Here is a 14,268-nt window from a genome sequence, read left to right on the forward strand (position 1 = left end):
AACCCAGGAGGCAGAGGTTGCAGTGGGCTGAGATCGTGCCACTGTATTCCAGCCTGGGCAACACAGCAAGACTCCATCTCAAAAAAAAAAAAAACAACAAACAAAACTTAAACTGTAAAAAATTGTAAACTGTAAAAACTGTAAAAAATTGTACACTGTTCTACCTGCTTTATATATACCTAAAGTTAATTAACACATTTTCTGAACAACATGGTAAAGTTATGTTTAAGAACAACATACATGCACCAGTTCCCCTGCTGAGGTCTCTGCTGCCAGTTTGGTCCAGGAACACGTAATCACCATCCTGTTCCCAGGTAGTGGCATGGTCAGTACCTACTGCCCATTTCCTCAGAAGACAATACTTTCCTTTCCAAAATGTTTACTATTTATTTGCTCAGAACAGATAGGTCTTCATTTGACTCACTACCTGAACCACCAGCTTCTTACGTTATCTCTTTAAAGCAGAATTAATTCATATAATTTTGTGAAGTCACCTGGACTCTAATCTGAGAGTTCTTCTTGAATATCTGTGGTATCACCATTTCTAAGTAGCTCAGCAGTCTAATGGTCATAACTAACTTAATCAGACAAATATGAAACCTGTTTGATGCTACCATTGTAGGAGTCAAATTCTTAATGTATTTATAACTTAATAAATTGCAATTCAGAGTTATGACACCAAGTTAACTTTGCTCCATCCCTTTTTAGCTGAGGTTCCAGATTTCTGCTTCAGGATGGAAACTGCCAATGCAATGTTCAGACCATGTTCTACTCAAAAGTCACATCTTATTTTTCATAGCCACATGACAGACCAAGCCCCCCCAAAATAAAATTGTTTATATTTTATTATGACTATTAGTAATAAATCCATAGAAATTGAATAATAAAGGAAAAAGCTCAAGATAAATAATTTCTTCCTTGTGAATTCAAACACATGCATACACACACATTCTCCTCTGTGTGTGTTATTTCCTCCTCACATTCTGTCCCATGGTACAAATAGTTACACAAAAGTCTACAAAACACGAGTAGCAGACCCCAGCTGTGTAAAGCTCAGGCTGATTCTCAGTCTAGATCACCAGCTTCTCCACGCTAAGTGTACTTGTTGTTTCATCCTCTTCATTTGACCCAAAATATCCTGGGAGGTCCAGCATCCTCTGCTCAGCCTCAGTGAGGCCAAATGATGTATTGTCATAGAAGGCAAACTCAGGGTGAGTGGGGAAGCTTTGACACTTGTCTTTTCTACACTGAGAAGGGCTCAGAGGACTGACCCTCTGGTAGCTATCTTTGGGGGATGTGGGAGAAGACTGCTTCCTTGAGACACTCTTATGACTGGGGGACGGTCCCCTTCGAGCTCTGTGGGGCTCTGTTCTCTCAATTCCTGCCACTAATCCTGCCTGGCGATCCCCAAGGTCTGGTTTCCTCAAGGGCTGCCCCAAAGTGTAGGATTTAGGGAGAGGGTTTAATGGACCACAGGTTCCACTTGCCCCCTGGAAATGCTCCAGTTTTTCAGGAAACAGGTGGGCACCTCGACCCTGAGGCCTAAATCTGTCCTCTGCCTGCTCCCCTGTCCGCGTCCTAGAGCTGTAGGCGGGGGCCTGCCGTGGAGTCAGAGTGGACATGCTCCTCTCTCGGAACGGCCGGGCCTGCCTGGCTTCATGGAAACTCGCTGTCCTCCTGAAATGGGCGTTCCTGGCATGGCTCCTCTCGGATGGGCCCCCTCTGCTGCCCACGTGCCTTGCCTGTGACTTGCGAATCAGAGTCTGGCTGGGGCTTATGGCACAACTGGCCTGAGTCACACTTAAATCCAGTCTGGAGGGAGGCCTTTCCCCGGCGCTGACGGCAGGCTGCTCCGGAAATGGGGATTTGATCCGGAACTTGTTTGCTGAAGCTTCTTCCGGGCTTTCCAAATCTAAGGGAGGGCTGGCAGCCGCATCAATGGCAGTGTCTGTCAGGGGACTCTGAGACACGTGATACACTTTGGTGGTTTCTGTCAGACCTTTCTTTTTCATCTCCTTTAATTGCTGCTGGGCAAGGCGGTAGCTGAACAGAGGTGGGATTATCTTCTGGGCGTTGGACTGGAAGCTCTCGCTGCCAGAGACATCGTCCTCGGGAGGCACTGGCCCGCTCCGTCTGTAGGTCAGAGGGATGCCCATGTCCCCTGGACTCCCCGTGGGCCCGTCTCCCCCATCTGAGAAGCTCCCACGCTGCTCGCTCAGCTCACAGATATTCTCCTCGTCCGAGTTCTTCCGGAAGCCGGGGGAGTGGATGGAGTTGTGTCGAGCAGGGGTGCTGCACTTGGGGGGACGGCCGAACCTCCTCCACAGAGTGATAAGCACGGTGGCAATGATGATGAACAAGCACAAGGATATACCAGTGACAGTCACGATGTTGTTGGACTTCACTGGACCCTGGGGCTGAAGAGAAGATGGGCTGGATGGCTGGAAAGCTGCAAAACAGACAAACAAACAACAACAATAACAACAATAAAAAACACAAAGGAACAGATGTATTTTTACTTTTTCTTTTTCTTTTTTTTTTTTTTTTTGAGACAGAGTCTTGCTCTGTTGCCCAGGCTGGAGTGCAGTGGTGTGATCTCAGCTCATTGCAACCTCCGCTTCCCAGGCTCAAACAATTCTCCTGCCTCAGCCTCCCAAGTAGCTGGGATTACAGGCACATGCCACCAAGCCCGGCTAATTTTTTTGTATTTTTAGTAGAGCTGGGGTTTCACCATATTGGTCAGGCTGGTGTTGAACTCCTGACTTGTGATCCACCTGTCTCAGCCTCCCAAAGTGCTGGGATTACAGGTGTGAGCCACTGCACTCGGCCCAAATACGTATTTTCTAGTATTGTTTGCTCTGCACGGTTTTAAGGTCTCTGAGTCACTCAATCTAATTATCTAGCAGTTAAGGAATGACGGAAAATAAACAAGGACTGGGATTTCTGGTCTTACATATGGATTTCTGCTGGCAGCTGAAGCCAAACAAGATCACCAAAGGGGAAACACTGCAAAAACAGAGAGTGACCGAAGCGAGGTGACCTGGTAAGCTATAATCAAGGTGATTCCCATGCTCACCAGCTCCTGCTGGAATTGGCCTCCAAGTTTCCACACAGAAGTAGCATGTAGAAATTTTCTTTTTTTCTCTTTTTTTTTTTTTTTGTGAGACGGAGTCTCTCTCTGTCGCCCAGGATGGAGCACAGTGGCGTGATCTTGGCTCACTGAAACAACCTCCATCTCTGCGGTTCAAGCCTCCCTCAGCCTGCCTCTCCTGCCTCAAACCTCCCGAGTAGCTGAAACTACAGGTGCATGCCACCACGCCCGGCTCATGTTTTTGTTTTTAGTAGAGACAGGGTTTCACCATGTTGCCCAGGATGGTCTCGAACTCCAGACCTCGTGATCCGCCCACTTTGGCCTCCCAAAGTGCTGGGATTACAGGCGTGAGCCACCACGCCCGACCAGAAATTTTCAAGGTAAAAATCAGTGTTCACTTAGGATAATGTAAATGTGGTACCTATTGTTAAATGTACCTCTGAGAGGCACATCGGAAAATACCAAGTACAAAATGTGAAATGCAAAATGATTTAGGTAGGCCACATTTAGGTACCTACATATGCATATCTTAAGGGAAATTAACTGATGAAAGTAAGACTTGGCAATATATAATACAACTCATTTCCCCCTTCTATTATCCAGAAACTGTCTTTCCTAAGTGTTAAATCCTCTGCATTCTCACTCTTCTATTTTCAACTATCCACTCCCCTTCCTACCTTCCATTGTGAGGGGTACTTTTCTTCTTTTTCTCTGCTCAAACTGGTTTGTCCCACAGTCATCAAAACGTTTAATCAAAATGCAGGCACCACCTGGAGCCTCCACCTGTGCTGCCACTGAAACACCTGGAAACCTGAGACCAGCTAATGCCATCTGACCTCCCCACTCTTTCCCGTTTGGTCACCGGTCCTATGGCCTTTTTCCCATGGTTGTATCACCACCACCAGCTCTGTGCTTCATCTTCTCCACCCGTCCTCCCACTGCCCACTCTTTGTACTGTCCCCTAAGGGACAGCTGATTACAAATTCCTCAACATCCCTAACTGCTCCACAAAACACCGCCTTCATCTCCTTGTCGCAACTGAAACCAGGCTACCCTGCAGGGCATGGTTTCCCCAAACCCTCTCAGTGGAAACTGACACACATACTTTCTTCCTTTTTTTTTTTTCTTTTTTGAGATGGAGTCTCACTCTGCCACCCAGGCTGGAGTGCAGTGGTGCGATCTCGGCTCACTGCAAGCTCCGCCTCCTGGGTTCACGCCATTCTCCTACCTCAGCCTCCCAAGTAGCTGGGAATATAGGCGCCTGCCACCACGGCCGGCTAATTTTTTTGTGTTTTTAGTAGAGATGGGGTTTCACCATGTTAGCCAGGATGGTCTCGATCTCCTGACCTCATGATCCGCCCACCTCAGCCTCCCAAAGTGCTGGGATTACACATACTTTCTTTATAAGTAAACAGGGCCAGAAGCAGAGTGTGCTCCCCAAGCTCATTCCTATTGCTGTTTCCAACCTGCGCTCTTTTACCTCCACAGAAAACTTCCATTCCTTTGATGCCCGTGCCATCCTTGCCAACCACCATTCTACTCCTCTGTCAACACCACCATCTTCCAACCTCCTGCTAGCCATCAGTCACTCTAGCACCTGGGTCCCAGTCTCCCTCACTATGCCAGAGCTAGGACCATCCAGGTGACTTCAGGTCCATCCAACATATAGTAACTTCCCACGGTCGGCTCCTCTTCTAAAATCTTAAACTGCTCAACCCACTCTCTAGCTGTGTTCACTACTCTCACTCACTCACTATTACTACATTAAGACTTCTCATTCTCCAGCCCTCCATTTTCTCCCATCTGCCAGACACTTCCTAACCTCACTTCTCCCCCTAACCAAATTACAACCATGATCTGAAACCATTTTTCTTCCAACAACCTCAACCCTCTTGACCTCTAATACTGAGCTATACCCCTTCCCCTGCTCTGCAGCGGAAGTCTGACCCTAGACATGTGAATCTCAGACACGTGAATTCCTAGCTGCTGCACTGGTGGAGAAAATAACAACCATGTAGGTCAGTGCCCCCACATAGTCACAGCACCCAACCTCAGCTGCCCACAAATCCTTCCATAGGTCCCCTACAACACCTGCTTCCAATGTCACCACTTGCTTAAGCCCCCTATCCAGTCCACTTCCTTAACACTCTTAATAGGTCACACACACACAAAATAGAAGCCATCAGGCAAGTACATGCCCAGCTGCTTCTGTGATCCTCCTCTGCCCCATAAACTTACTAGCAGCCACACTTCTATTTACCTTTTTTCCACATAATCAGTGGGAGAACTGTCCTCCTATAAAAGGTGAGGCCACAAGCAAATGCTCTCTAGGCCTCCTTCATCCAGGGGCATCATCCCTCTGCAGCAATTATCTCCAGCTGCTCTTCTATGTAGCTCCTCTTCCTCAGCACACAAACATACTCAAGCTGTTCGCACTTTAAAAAGACCCTTCTCCAACCTTCTCACACTCTCAGACATATCTTGTTCCTTGTCTTCTCAGCCATGCTTACTGAAAAGAGAGGTCCACGTTTGCTTACTGCTCCTACATCACCTCTGTCTCCTGCAACCTATCCCCAAGATTCCAATTAAACAGCTCCCACCAAGGTTATGAATGACCTTCCGATACTCAAATTCAAAGGAGTTCGTTCTGCAGCATTGGCCACTGTTATAGAGCTCTTGCAGCTCTCTCTCTCTCCCTTTTGGTTTCAATGAGAACATTCACTTATGTAATTTAGAGAGAAGAGCATGAATTTTAGATCCAAGGAGAGCTACAGTCCATTCCTGACTCCACTAGCTCTACTGTCTCCACTGGCTGTCCCACCACCTCCATCTCAAAATGCCCAAGACTCACCATCTTCCCCTACAACTTGTGCTTCCTCTGATATATCTGATCTTAAAGGAATGGAATCACAGTTCACACAGTTACCAGTACTAAAATCCTGGGTTTTATCCTTCATGCTCCCTCTCCATCATTTGCCACATACAGAGTCTGAATTCTCCTCTCCCTCCATCACCATTGCTGGCACTTCATTTTGCAAATAGGTTCCTGAAAAATTTTTCTTAACAGGTCCATCTGCTGCCATGCCTAACCTTCTGATTTATATTCCTTGCTACAGCCAGATAGAGATACCACGAAAACACAGGTCCCAACCTTCAAGGCCCCTCAGGATACGAATCCTGTTTGCTTAGCTGGCCTCATGTCTCCCACCCCTTCCTGGCACACTATCATCCAGCCACACTAAACTACTTTCAGTTTTCCAGGTCTCTTAATGTGCCATCTTCCATGCCTTCATTCATTGCTCCCTTTGCGAAAACTCCCATTTTCACCTCCTTCACCTGGGGGACACCTCAGCTTCCAAACTTCAGCTCAAATATCACCTCCTTGACTGGGTGTGGTGGCTTATGCCTGTAATCCCAGCACTTAGGGAGGCTGAAGTGGCTGGATCACTTGAGGCCAGGAGTTCGAGACCAGCCTGGCCAACATGGTGAAGCCTCGTCTCTACTAAAAATACAAAAAATTAGCCAGGTGTGGTGGTGCGCACCTGTAGTCCCAGCTACTTGGGAGGCAGAGGCAGTAGAATCGCTTGAACCCAGGAGGCGGAGGTTGCAGTGAGTTGAGATCGTGCCACTGCACTCCAGCCTGGGCAACAGAGCAAGACTCTGCTTCAAAAAAAAAAAAAAGGATCACCTCCTCCAAGACTGGAGATGTTTTGGGCTTGGATTATCACTACTGAAAGCTTCTATAGCAAGCTATGGGTACATTTTTCATTGCAGGCCCTTAATATTGCACTGAGTATTAAGCCTGTTTATGTGCGTTTTGAGCTACTATAAGCCCCTTCAAGACAGTCATATCTTATCAATACATTCCCAACGACAGTCACAGTAACTTGCATAGTGCTCAATAAACACTAGTTTAACTGATTGATTCATTCCTTCATTATTAAAAAGGCAATAGTAGTAAAATGATCAGTATTCCACCAGATGGAACATCAGTGCAACAGCAATTTAATTATGCTACTCTCTTGTTGAACAAGATAGACCATATAATGTAGAACTACATTCAGACCTTGGCATAAGAACATTCTTTTAAAGCCAAACCAACTTCTGAACTCCTAAACAAGTGAAAACAGTTGAATGATGAAAGACTTGTTCCCTGATGTATCACTTCCTTCACCTGCAGTGGCTGCTCATGACAGTGGGTAGCAGCATTGCTATTACACACCATGAACCTCTTCACTCGACTCTGTTATCTTTTTACTCTGGCTGGCTTCCTTTAAAATCACAGCTGGAGAAAAGCCCAAAAGCTGCTGGCCTCGCCCATCTCTATCTCTAGTTTTTCCTCTTTCACCTGAAGCAAAGGAGATTTGTTGATGCTATGCAGCCTGCGAATGTATCTTTACATTTCCAAAGATTGAAAATAGGTTCACTAGGACAAAGAGAACACTTGGAAGACATGATCATTTTTATCCACGTAAGCAGTATCTGAGGACCACTTATAGTAGAGGCAGGCAAGTCTGTAGGACTTAGCCTTCTTGCTAACTTATAATGCACAAATTTCCAGTTCCTACTCAGTATTAAAGAATTAAGATGCCCGCTGGGCATATGGCTCATGCCTGTAATCTCAGCACTTTGGGAGGCTGAGGCAGGTAGATCACCTGCGGTCGGGAGTTCGAGACCAGCCTGACCAACATGGAGAAACCCCATCTCTACTGAAAATACAAAAATTAACTGGGCGTGGTGGCACATGCCAGAGGCTGAGGCGGGAGAATCGCTTGAACCCGGGAGGCAGAGGTTGTGGTGAGCCGAGATTGCGCCACTGCACCCCAGCCTGGGCAACAAGAGCGAAACTCCGTGTAAAAAACAACAACAAAAAAGAATTATTAAGATGCCAGAATATGACATAATATCACATCACATTTTGGAAAAATGATTGTTAATTCCAGCTTGTTGATGCTTTTTCTAGAAAGCCAGATTGGCCTGTATATAAAGACAAGGTATTCAAGATAGGTAGCTTAGCAAGGAGTCAAATTCAATGCCCCCACTTTCTAGCTTAATGATCTTGGACAGGCCACCCATCCTCTCTATCCCACATCTGCACTATGAAGATAAGAATATGCCTACTTTATGTGTGCAAGGTCCTTAGAAAAATGCCTGGCAGACAGTAAGCTCTCAAGAGATCTGAGCCCAGCACAATGATACCTACCTTGTGGAATTACTGTGAGCCTTAAGTGAGATAATGTATTTTAAGTGTTGTCACATAATGAATTAATGGTAATAACAATAAATAAATATTGTCACGTATAAAAGAATAGTAGTCACCAGTGGCCACTGAGTTTAAATTCATCTGAGTGTTATGGAACTCAGATATGAAATGTCTGAACACATGACCCCATCCCAGAATTGAGAGGATAAGGTGTATTTGAGGGAAGCTATACACAAGGAAGGTGCTGTGGAAAGTGAAGAAGACTTATAAAGAAAAGAGCAGACAGAGAAGAAAGCCTTAGAAAACAGTATATCACTGAAGAAACAATGGATTCAGGGTAAGGCCCATGAAAGACAGGCAGATGGAGGGCTAGGAGAAGAGGAAGCTACAATAAGAAAAAAAAAAATTAGGAGAAAGAATAATGTCCTAAAAATGCTGGAATGAAGGGAACAAGACCTATGATACTGGCTGGAAAAATGATACAGCAAGAAGGATTTTCTAAGGCCACAGGTGGGTTTGCTGGCTGAGATGTTGCCAGGTGCCTGTGGTTTGGGCTAAAAGGTACTCTGAGATCCAAACACAGAAAAGCACATAACTCCTCCATATCCCAAAGAAACAAGGAACTAAGATGGTCTTTTAACCTGGAATTGGAGAGTACAAGAAGGACAAGATAAAGTCCTTGACACAAGGACTTTATCTAAGAGTCAGGAGCGGAGCAGAGCAGAGGCTGGCCAAGTAAATGTGGATTGTCTGTCAGAGGGCGGGATGGTGTGTGGAAAAAGCAAGGACTATTCAGTATGTAACTCGTGGTAAATGAAAAGGATTTAGCTCCATAAGTTGGGGCAAACCTAAAGCCATATGAGCAACATATCTATAGACTATTTACATCAAACACTCAATGACCAGCTACTAGTATGTACCTTGAAGACACTTAGAAGATGCAGGAAAGGCCAGTCCCCGGATGATAGCAGGAAGAAATGTCCCTCTGGGGCTGGACGCGGTGGCTCACGCCTGTAATCCCAGCCAGCTCTTTGGGAGGCAGAGGTGGGCAGATCATGAGGTCAGGAGACCAAGACCATCCTGGCTAACATGGTGAAACCCCGTCTCTACTAAACATACAAAAAATTAGCCGGGTGTGGTGGCGGGCACCTGTAGTCCCAGCTACTTGGGAAGCTGAGGCAGGAGAATGGCGTGAACCCAGGAGGCAGAGCTTGCAGTGAGCAGAGATCGCACCACTGCACTCCAGCCTGAGTAACAAAGCGAGACTCCGTCTCAAATAAATAAAATAAAATAAAAAAGTCCCTCTGGGTAGGGGCAGTAAGGAATAACTTAGGCCACTCAGGGGATAGGACAGGGAATCTTGCCCCATTTTGACAAATAATGGTCTATGTGGTCCCCTGGCTCTTCTGGGTTGGTAGGGAGAAAAGGAAAACTGTTTTTCCACAGTTTTGGTGGAGAGAAACGGAGAAAAAACCAAAAATCTTATGAAGAAATGATCCCTTCCCCATTTTTTGCATTTTTAGAAATTATTTAATATGTCTGAATACTTAATATTTCCTTATCATTTCCTTATCTTCTACAGTGGTAAATCCCATTATCTCACTGGTAAGCTACTCTCCCAGCTATTCCCAGTCTTAGATACACTAACAAATACAGGGTTAGTACAACCAACAGCAATCACAGAGCATTAATGAGTCTACTCCTGATCTCAGACTAGTAACTCTCAGGCAGGCCTGGATGCAATATTCCTTCTGATGAAGGCTCTGAGGAGAGACTCCCGAAGGAAGCAAGAATACCTACCAGCACACTCCTCCAGGGAACACAGGGAGGTCTCCAAGGACATTCCAGGGCAGCCAGGTCTGGAGGGGAAGGAAGTGAGACACACTCGGCGACGCTCTCTGACACCATCCCCACATGTGGCACTACACTGGCTCCACGGCTGCCACAGTCCCCAAGTTTCTGCAAGGATATAAGTTATGCTTTTAATGCTAGTTCATTTGAGAATCAGTATTTAACTGCACCCAAATGAAACAGCAAAACTCAAATCTCAGGTCTTGAAAAGTCTGTAAGTTGAAGTGTTCCCAGAGATGAAGAAAGCTGAAAAGCGTTGCTCCTAACTTTAAAACAAAGAAAAGCTGTATAATTTATAAAATCTTAACCTTTCCAGAACCCAAAAAAGAGCTGAGGTTGCAGGAAAACTAACTATCCTGCAATATAAGGAAAGATAGGATCCTCCAAGGAAAAATGAGATGCAACTCTTGTTTACCAGGGGCAGACACCAGGCCACATACAAGGTGGTGAGAAGAGTTCACCTAAAAATGTAATGAACTGCCAAACGCCTAGTGGGCTAGCACAGAATATAGAACCCCTATGACTCACATACACAAGCAGAATTTATAGCCACTTGCAGACTCTTCTCCACGGATCTCATCAAATACAGGAAGCACTGGGGCAGGTGCAAGACCAGACAAAGCCTCCCTCATGGTGGAAGCCCAAGGAGGGAAGGGGAAGCACTGTGGAAAAGACACAGAGCCTCACCTGTCCTCTCTCCATTTCCTCTACTGAATAAAAGCTTCAACCACTTGGGGAAAGGCCTCAAACCCGATTATCCTAAGAACACCAGTTGATATCAACTGCTTCTAGAGAATGGAAAAAGAAACTCCTTCACCCTTGGGGAAGAGCCAAAACTATCCTGGACCCACACTATTAGAGATCTTCTACTACTGGGGAGGGGCAGGATCATCAAGAAGGTCCCATTCCTGAAACTTAGGAACACAGCACTTGCTTAAGACTGAGGCTGAACTAGTACAAGGCAATGCCCTCCCTCTACTCCAGGCTAGCATGTGCCGAGTATCAAGTAACAACAGTCTACTTCTGGGGAAGAGGCATAGCAAAAGAAGAAAGCCTCTCTGATGTGCAGGTTCACACCTAAAGCTGAGGGTGGGACAGAAGCATGGAGAAAACCCCTATAGTCATGCAATGCCTTCCCTAAACACAAAATAACACTAGAAGAATTTCAAATGTGGTAAGCACTGAGGGTAGCCATAACAATGGTAAAAACCCATAGTTCAATTCTTTACTCTACTAACCCAATACCAAACTAAAGGCCTAGCAAAAACAGAGGTATGACCATTTCCAGGCATAAATACTTCCATATCTATAGTTTTTCAAACAAGGTGTCCAACTTTCAACTCAAAATTATTAGGCACAAAAAGCAAGGAAAAAAAAACATAAAACTATTAAGAGACAAAGTAATCAAGATAACCAGACTCAGATCTGACCCAGATATTAAAACTCTCAGAGAGAGAAGTTATGATAAATATGCCAAATACTTTAGTGGAAAAGGTGAACAAGATGCATAAACAGATGGAAAATTTCATCAGACTGTTGGAAACTAAAAAGTCAAATGGAAATATTAGAATTTTAAAATATGGTAACACAGATGAAGAAGGCTCATCAATAGACTTGACACACAGCTAAGGAAAGAAACAGTAAATGTGAATACAGGTAAATAGAAATGTCTCAAACTAAAAAACACAAAGAGGAAAAAAAGAGTAAATAAAACAATAGAAGACCTAAGTCCCATACATGTAATTGGAATACCAGCAGGAGAAGACAGAATAGGACACGATAAATACGTCCGAGAACTCTCCAAAGTTAATGAAAGACCCGAAACCACATATCCAAGATGCTCAGAAAACACCAAGCAGGATAAATACAAAAAGCAATACTGTACCCAAACTGCTGAAAACCAAAACCAAATCAAAAAGTTTGAAGGCTGTGGCTGAAGGGTAGGAGAATATACCACCAGAGAAGAATGACAATAAGAATTACAGCTGACTTCTTGACAAAATTATCCAAGCCAGAAGATAATAGAATATCATCTCTAAAGTATTGAAAGAAAAAACTACCACCCCAGTAAAAGAATATATATATATGTATATTATATATATAATATATATTTCAAAAATAAAGGAGAAAGACTTTTCCAGAAAAAAAATGGAGATCATGTATTACCAGCAGTCCTTCAATACAAGAAATGTTCAAAGAAATCCTTTGGGCAGAAAGAAAATATTAACAGACAAAAATCTACATTTATATAAAGAAATGAAGAGTGCTGGTAATGGTATATATAAAGGTAAAAATCATTTTTCTCACTTTTAAATGCTCTAAAATATCACTGATAGCCTAAAACAAAATAGTGGCAATGTATTGTTTGTTTTTTTGTTTTTGTTTTTGAGACAGTTTCACTCTTGTTGCCCAGGCTGAAGTGTAATGGTACGATCTTGGCTCACTGCAACCTCCGCCCCCGGGGTTCAAGCAATTCTCCTACCTCAACCTCCCGAGTAGCTGGAATTACAGGCATACACCACCACTAATTTTTGGTATTTTCAGTAGAAACGGGGTTTCTCCATGTTCGTCAGGCTGGTCTTGAACTCCCAACCTCAGGTGATCTGCCCACCTCGGCCTCCCAAAGTGCTGGGATTACAGGCATGAGCTACTGTGCCTGGCTATATTAAGTGTTTAATAGCATATGTAAAGTAAAATTATGACAATGATCACACAAAGAATGGGAGGAGTGAATTGGGAGTGTATTGTTCAAAAGTCCTTATACTACATGTGAAGCAATATAATACCTAGAGGTAGACTGAGAGTAAAGATATATATTATAAACTCTAGGACAACCACTAAATACAATTTTTTTTTTTTTTTGAGACAGAGTCTTGCTCTGTTGCCCAGGCTGGTGTGCAATGGCATGATCTCAGCCCACTGCAACCTCCATCTCCCAGGTTCAAGCGATTCTCCTGCCTCAGCCTCCCAAGTAGCTGGGATTACAGGTGTGCATCACGATGCCCAGCTAAGTTTTTTGTATTTTTAGTAGAGACAGGGTTTCACCATGTTGGCCAGGCTGGTCTTGAACTCCTGATCTCAAGTGATCTGCCTGCATCAGCCTCCCAAAGTGCTGGGATTACAGGTGTGAACTATGGCGCCCAGCCCACTAAATACATTTTTAAGGTATAAACAATAAACCAATAGTGTAGTTAAACCATTAAAATATTCAATTAACCTAAAGTAAGGCAGAAAAAAAAGAGGAAAAAACAGAATGGATGTAACAAATATAAATCCAGCAAAATAGTAGATCTTAATCCAACCATATAATGATAAAACTAAACACTAAGTTAAAAGACATAGATTGTCAGATTAGATAAAAAAGCATGATCCAACTATGTTTTTTTTAAAGCCCACTTTACATATAAAGACATATATATGTTAAAAGTAAAAAGACGGAAGATATGCCTTATGAACATTAATCAAAAGAAAACTAGAGTAACTACATTAATATCAAACAAAATAGATTGCAGAACCAGGGATATTACCAGGGATAAAGAGCAACATTATATAGTGATAAAAGGGTCAGTTCAGCAAGGAACCTCAATCCCAAATGAGGATGTACCTAACACCGGAGCTTCAAAATACACACAAAACCCTCCCAGCCATTATTGATTGATACATGTGAATTTCTCATCCAAGCAGATATGCAATCACTGCCAGACAGAATAAATGAGTAATTTCCCTATAAATAATTACTCTGGCAGGCATGGTGGCACACTCCTGTAAATCCCAGCACTCTGGGAGGCCAAAGCAGGTGGATCACTTGAGCTCAGGAGTTTGAGACCAGCCTGGGCAACACAGCAAAAACCCATCTCTACAAAAAATGCAAAAATTACCCGGGATAGTGCCATGCACCTGTAGTACCAGCTATTCGGGAGACTGAGGTAGGAGGATCACCTGAGCCAGGGGAAGTCGAGACTTCAGTAAGCCATGATCGCACCACTGCACTCCAGCCTTGGCAGCAGAGTGAGACAGTGTCTCAAAAAAAATAAAATGAAATAAAAAAATAAAGAATTATTCCAAGTCCCCTGTCTATCAGTACCCATCCAACCCCAAGTTCTATCAGATCCTGCCAACACTA

The 14,268-nt window shown here is 44.1% G+C and overlaps 1 protein-coding gene across 3 annotated transcripts in view; it reads right to left on the reverse strand.

The window, feature by feature from the left end:
- Nucleotides 1-832: 832 nt before the first annotated feature.
- THSD1 (thrombospondin type 1 domain containing 1) overlaps nt 833-14,268 on the reverse strand; it is a 30,142-nt gene continuing 16,706 nt past the window's right edge. For 2 of the 3 annotated variants that reach the window (XM_033177616.1, XM_033177615.1), the window contains exons 4-5: nt 10,095-10,253; nt 833-2,449 (exon numbers count right to left, since the gene is read on the reverse strand). In XM_033177616.1, the coding sequence (XP_033033507.1) occupies nt 1,071-2,449; nt 10,095-10,253 (1,538 nt within the window). In that variant the 3' untranslated portion in view covers nt 833-1,070. The remainder of the gene's footprint in view (nt 2,450-10,094; nt 10,254-14,268) is intronic. The other variant, XM_033177617.1, reaches the window with a different exon arrangement.

The sequence above is a fragment of the Trachypithecus francoisi genome, unplaced genomic scaffold (assembly GCF_009764315.1).
Source record: "Trachypithecus francoisi isolate TF-2019V2 unplaced genomic scaffold, Tfra_2.0 Lachesis_group18, whole genome shotgun sequence".
NCBI classification, from domain to species: Eukaryota; Metazoa; Chordata; class Mammalia; order Primates; family Cercopithecidae; genus Trachypithecus; species Trachypithecus francoisi.